At 37.4% G+C, this 6,520-nt stretch overlaps 1 protein-coding gene across 1 annotated transcript; it reads right to left on the bottom strand.

Moving 5' to 3' along the window:
* Nucleotides 1–1,301: 1,301 nt before the first annotated feature.
* Nucleotides 1,302–2,790, bottom strand: LOC115671464 (transcription factor PRE6-like). Its single transcript, XM_030593036.2, has 2 exons — nt 2,462–2,790; nt 1,302–1,590 (listed from the first exon to the last, which is right to left on the bottom strand). The coding sequence occupies exons 1-2, from the start codon at nt 2,591–2,593 to the stop codon at nt 1,438–1,440; spliced, it is 285 nt and encodes a 94-aa protein (XP_030448896.1). The 5' UTR covers nt 2,594–2,790; the 3' UTR covers nt 1,302–1,437.
* Nucleotides 2,791–6,520: the final 3,730 nt, after the last annotated feature.

Here is a 6,520-nt window from a genome sequence, read left to right as displayed (position 1 = left end):
TCCTATTTGAATTATTTGCTTAGCTCTGCAATTGGGAAGCTTCGGTTTTAAATGTCCTTGCGTTTTTAATAATAAATCACAATTAAAATAAATTAGGATTATCAAAAACATATCATATTTACAATTATTAATTTGAATTCGTTTAAATGATGATTTTAAATAAGAAACAATATACTATTATAATCATAAATGATATATTTAATATTTGAAGAATAATTATAATACAATAACTCTATGTATTTAACATAATTTACTAATATATCATAGTCAATCACTAATTAGAATATAGTTGTTGGGGTTTAGTTCATACTCCCCATCAGTAGGAATAATTACTAAGTATGCGTTTGTTTCGCGGAAATGAGTAATTTGGAAAATATTTTCCAAAAAATGATTGCTTATATCGTTTAGAAAAATTAATCAACGAAAAATGTTTTCATCATCGATAACAATCAATGTCTAACTATTTTCATGGACGATCAAAAAATTTTCCATTAACGCGAAACAAACGCACCATATATATATATATATATATATATATATATATATATATATATATATATATATATAATATTTTTCTATTGTAATTGAGAGTTGTAACGGAGAGGTGGGGGTGCTAATTATAATAGAATCATCTGCCGAATATAACCCTAGTTTAAAGGTGAATCAGGATAAAATATTATCTCGATTTCTCTTCATCGCTTTTACTTTCTATTTCGTTGTATTTGTACGGCTAGTCTTAACAATAGTTACCTAACAATTAAGTGAATATAATGTGATAATGAAATAACAAACTGTGATAATAACACAGAGTGGGATGTATTTTGATTATAGTAATAACCCACTTTACTCCTGCAACTTATAACTCTCGGATGGAAACAGTGTGGCGTATATAAGTCAATACCCATTTCTTTGATTTCTCCCACCAACTAGCTTGCTGTGCCACATCAAATTTATCAGAAAATCCTTTCATCGAATCATCTTAGATTCTGTCACTGCGCATGACGAATTTGACTTGGAGATTGGAGGATGGAGATTGTTCACGTATCAAAGTTCGTGCTCAACTAAGGCCCCACTCTCTGCGTATCGCGAGAGATATAAAGAAGATTATAAATCTAGAAGAAACGTCTGCTCTATGCAGATATGGATTCCTAGAGTTGTCACCATCAACGATAAACGATTATCTTGAACCTTGTCTCTTCAGGCAATTTGCAGAAAAGTGAATTATTATGCTTTCTAGCAAATGCCCAAAACATAGACATATGACATAAAATGTTGCGCGGAAGTACACAGACGAACGAACCCTTATATCGTATGTCGCAGTTCATGTAGCATCGCAACAAGTGACCAAACCTTTAGCTATATAAACCGATCCGACTACGGTGAAACGCAACTGATAATAGTAATGAAACGACAAGGCCTGTGTTTACAATTGATTTATCATAGAAGCAGACTCCTGATGATGGCTGCTTGATCACTGTCCCTGTCTGTTGAAGCCAAAAGCTGCGAGAGTTGGTCACTCAAGTCATCCACTTCTCTGTGCAAGCTTCTAATGCAGTTGCATGTCTCTTCCAACAGCTTTGATGCTGATACCTGTTAGATAAGTACACGATACTAATGATATATATATGCTTCTTAACCCTACTAATGGAAGTATAAGGAACTGTGTCACGTCAAGTTCTGTCATGAAGATGACACCCAACCAACGTCGTGTATCTCACATGCATGCGTACGTGAGCGCACTCACATAGCAAAATGCGGGTAGGGATGTAAAACTCGAAGAGTCTCACAACTTTTATAGAGTAAAGTTGGCAATGATAATATCTTAATTTTTTATAGCTTTACGTGTATGGCTCATTGTATGGATGAACATTCTTTCGACCGGCTTGTAGGTTATAAAACCGAAGCGACGCTATATAGGAGAAAATATGCATTAAGACCATCTGTACACCATACCAGAGAAAGACGATGCAAAATCCTCACTAAATTTCATCTACGTGATGTGTGGTAATGTAACGGTGTAAATCGATTGACGATTTCATCTCTATAATCTACTTGCAATACGACATCCAGATGAATTTATTGAATATGCTGTACAAGTTTAAGAAAAATTACCACTTTACTTGGTAAGGGAACTTTAAAAAGATTTAGCCTACATATTTAGCATTATACATGTATTCTCCATATACATCCCTCCAGCTCAAGTCGAAGGCCATGCATGGACCAAAAAGAAGAAAACAGAAAGATAGTACGACTACTCGCAAAATATAATCCATTTGCCAAAGCTGATGCAGGTGATGCATATAAGGAAACCAGATAATAAAACCCTCATTTTGTGACGAGGTGGCCAACGAAACTCACATGACAATCTAGCATGAACTTCATATGTAATCGGGTTGAAAATTAGGTCTCTGCATTTCTAAGACGTGATTGTCCGAGACAATATCTTTGTGGATATCGGTACCTTATCTGCACGGTTGGTGCGGAGCTGAGGAATGAGTTGTCGTAACTTGGACAAGAGGTCGGACATCTGTTCATCGCTGATATTGGCAACACTCGATGGCCGTGAAGAACGCGATGCACTCCTGGTGGACATTGTACAAAACGGTTGAAGCAAAGACGAGAAACAGCTTTGTGACGAAAAAGAAGGGAAGGACAGACACTAGTAATTAAGTAGCAAGTGGTAGAAAGTAGAAGCTTCGAGCAAAAGGAGAACGCACGGAAAGGCAGAGAGAGAAAGAGGGAGGGAGAGAGTAGTGAATGAGGTTTTGGGGTTGTATCTAAGCAGCTATATCTAGGGTCGTCTTTATATAGGAGTTTTCTCTTGTTTTGTAAGGATATTTTAATCACAACCACAAAAGGAAAGACTCATCAGCTAGATATTAACCTCTTGTTTGAAAATGGGACACTTTGTGCTTTTTATATTATAAAGTGCACAGTAAGATTTAGACGAAAGCACATGGAGCTTGTTCGAAACAAACGCGGAAAAATAAATACAGAACACAAGGATTTACGTGGTTCGATCACAAGGTGATCTACATCCACGGGCGAGACAAAACAAGATTCCACTATAATCAGAGAGAGTACAGTTTTCAGAAATCGAAAAAACGACTTAACAAAATCTCACGGCTCACAAATCTCTCCCAAAACAAAAATCTCTCTTTTTCAATGAAAAAACCTAGCCGTGGTATAAATAGGGCTCCCCAACTTGCTCCGAGTTGGGCCTTTCGGCCCAACCCTCCGCGTCACGAACTAAATCTCAATTTTTTCTCCACTTTTGGATCGCACAAAAAATATGTCGGGTCGGGTGATCAACCGGACCGAGTACATAAAATTCAAGACATATTTAACAGAGCTAACATACTGTTCCTGCCATGATGGGTTTAATTCTCTTTAACACTTGCAGATCGACGGAGTCTACTTGATAATATCTGCGGAACGTATGATTATTGGCATCAATGTTAGTCATGAATCTGCTCATCCAACTATGGTTTACATGGGAAATTTCAAGGAGATGCTGTGACTTGATCAGAGTGATGCACCAAGAGACGTCTTCCAGTTCATGAAATTCATGAACTCTGGTGAGGTGACGAACGTGTCGTGCTTATACTTTTGAACTTTCAAGCAGGTGTAGGAGCAGTAACTCTTAGCTTCTTTGTATTATAATTGTAAGGCAAATTCACTATCTTTTGAGAGCCGGGGCATTGACTGATCAGGCAAATGCAAGGACAATTTCGATATTCACAAGACATGGGATCAAATTATCTTACAGAAGAAAAAAAAGAAAGAGAAAGAGACAGGAGTCATTAAATAAAAACGTGCTACTGAAGATCTGGCAATGAATAGGGAACCTAACCAGGAGTAGTCGCACTCGGACTCGCACTCGCATTAAGAAATGAATGTCATGCGCGAGGGAGAGAGAGAAAATCGATGCATTTTGGTGTGTGATCTCTATAAGTAAAAGTATTCTAGTACTTTCTGATTTTTCAAGCGCTTCAACAAATTTTTTACTATGTCTGGAAAATGCTGAAAAATGGATGGAGAACCAATAACTTGGGTTCTGCAAAACAGTCAGACCTGATCTCCTGGCAATCTCTATATATAGAAAACTAAAGACCCAGCTTGTAGCATTAAAGGATGATATTCCACGATTATACATGTCAAAAACACGGACAAATTCGCTCAAGAGATTGGTGAAATGGCGTGAACAAAAGCCGCCATTAATAAAAGATAATTTGCAGTCAAAAGAAAATTTTATTAACAACCCAGATTGAGGGAAGGTTGCACGCATACTTTTGAAGGAATTTGCTGAGATTTTATTATAAAAATTAGAGGGATGTCACAACTATATGATTCATGTGTACATTTGAATTTGTAGCTCTATAAATTGTAGAAAACTCAGTCACAAGTTATGGAGTCAAAAAGGCCAACAAGAAGAGAAATTGGACATCCTAAAGAGGTTTTTGAATTCGTCTCTTTAAACTTGTAATACTCACTTGAATGTTTGTTTCTAAGAATTAGCAAGAGGGGCAAAATACCCGATTAATCCTAAACCTATTGTACATATGCCAATTTAGTCCTAAATTTTGCAATTTATCAATTCAGACCTGAATCTTTGAACGAAAATCCAATGTCGTCATTTCGATTAATTTTCGCCGGAAATCGCTAACGTGGTAGTCCAATCATCCGCGGCCATTCTACGTAGCACACCGCTATGTTCGCGAAATTAACCAAAATGATTGGAATTTCGCATAAAATTTTATGACTTAATTAGCAAAATTGAAAAGTTTAGGATTTAATTAGCATCCGTACAAAGGTTTAGAACTAATTGGGCAATTCCCCCTTTGTAAGAGTGACAAGCCCATATGTAAAAACACGAGAGAAGTGATTGTTCTTAGAGTGAAGGTTTTGTCTAGTGAGAGGCAAAGTGTGCGAGGGACTCTTTATTTACCCTTAATGGTGTGATATATAATATAGGGAGAGTATCTAATGTGTTATATGTAAAAGATGTGAGAACAGCTATTGGGGGCGCCAATAGTTAGTTTATAGTAGGGTTGTTGTAGAAAGAAGTTAAGTTCCACGTGGGAGTAGGTTTTACACTTTTAATAAGGCAGTAATTGTACTCTTGGCATAACTACTGGAATTCAACCTATTTGGATTGCTAGAACTTGAAGAGCGGAGTAGCCATACCCAAGCCGAACCTTATAAATCTAGTTTGCAATTTCTATTTTCCTCAACTCGTAATTTCTACAACTTATATCGCTAGTTCACTTTGCGCGTAGAATTATTTTTATCGTGGTCAGTTCTACGAAATTAGTAAGTGTTTTCTTGAAAAACCAATTCATCCCCATCCCCTTCTTTGTTGCTTATTGAACCAAACATTTTTAACCTATGCATGGCTACAAACCACTACCAAGTTTGCATGCAATGATGCACATAAATCCATTCTTTCTCAATTATTAGATCATGTGGATCCCACATGCGGTTCACAACATTTAATGACTGAGATGAAGTAGGCTCACATACTCAATACTCATAGTGCATACGAGAATTTTTATGCTTGCCGAGAGAGAGAGTAGCAGAATCAGTAGTGGTTGGAGGTAGAGGATCGACAATCGCAACAGTGACGGAGCGGCGCTCTCAATCTAACATAAAGCTAGGTAAGGTTTGACACGGAAAGAAGTGGGGAGAATGAGGGAGAATGAAAAGGGCTAGCTACTTTGATTTCTTCGTGAGAGTTTAAATTGAAGATATCAATTTTCCTCTTCAATCAATAATACTTTGCTTATTCCTTAAAATGAGCTGCTTAATTTCTACTTCTAAGGTGGTGCATGGCTCGTGAAGTCAAAATTGCAAATATAGGAGGACATTAATTAGGCTAATGTAACATTCAATCATATTTCCTCACACAGGGGGACAGGAAGTAAGAATCTAAGAGCGCGCGGAAGCTTTCACCAAAGCTGCCATTTCCAATCGTTGCGCATGGTTCTTGTAAGACATGTTTATATGAATTCCCCAACCACTTCAGATTTTGGGACAAAATGTCATTTAATGTAGCGTAAGTGGATTGGTCGGGAGTTCTAATCCCAGCATTCTCTCTTGTTGCTATTCTACATATTGATGACCATGTCTACTATTGTTAAGTGATGGTTTCCACCGTTCTATGATCATGTCAACATGAGAGACCACATTTCGTGCGTAAGGGCTTAAGCTAATATGCGAGGAGAAGTATTGAGAAATATGTTTGAATCTCCATCTTGGCGCGGCCGAGTTTGGCACTGGCAAAGACGTTGAAAAAAAGGAACAACATCCGTGCTTCCGACTTTACCTCAACCGCCTTGGCCAAGCCAAGTTTAGCCAAAAGTCGGAGCAAATCATCTGCCACCTCGATTATGGAGTCTCATATTGGATTCTTTCTTTGAGATATTCACCAAACACCGACCCACATTGGCAATTTGCTAATACCACTTGTTAGGTCGACTCTTCAAATGCCCGATACCTTCATATGAAAAGATAAGGAATT

This window comes from Syzygium oleosum, unplaced genomic scaffold, assembly GCF_021117445.2.
Source record: "Syzygium oleosum isolate NSW1041296 unplaced genomic scaffold, Sole_v2.1 Sole_v2.02, whole genome shotgun sequence".
Taxonomy (NCBI): domain Eukaryota; kingdom Viridiplantae; phylum Streptophyta; class Magnoliopsida; order Myrtales; family Myrtaceae; genus Syzygium; species Syzygium oleosum.
This window is presented reverse-complemented; position numbering and strand designations above follow the sequence as displayed.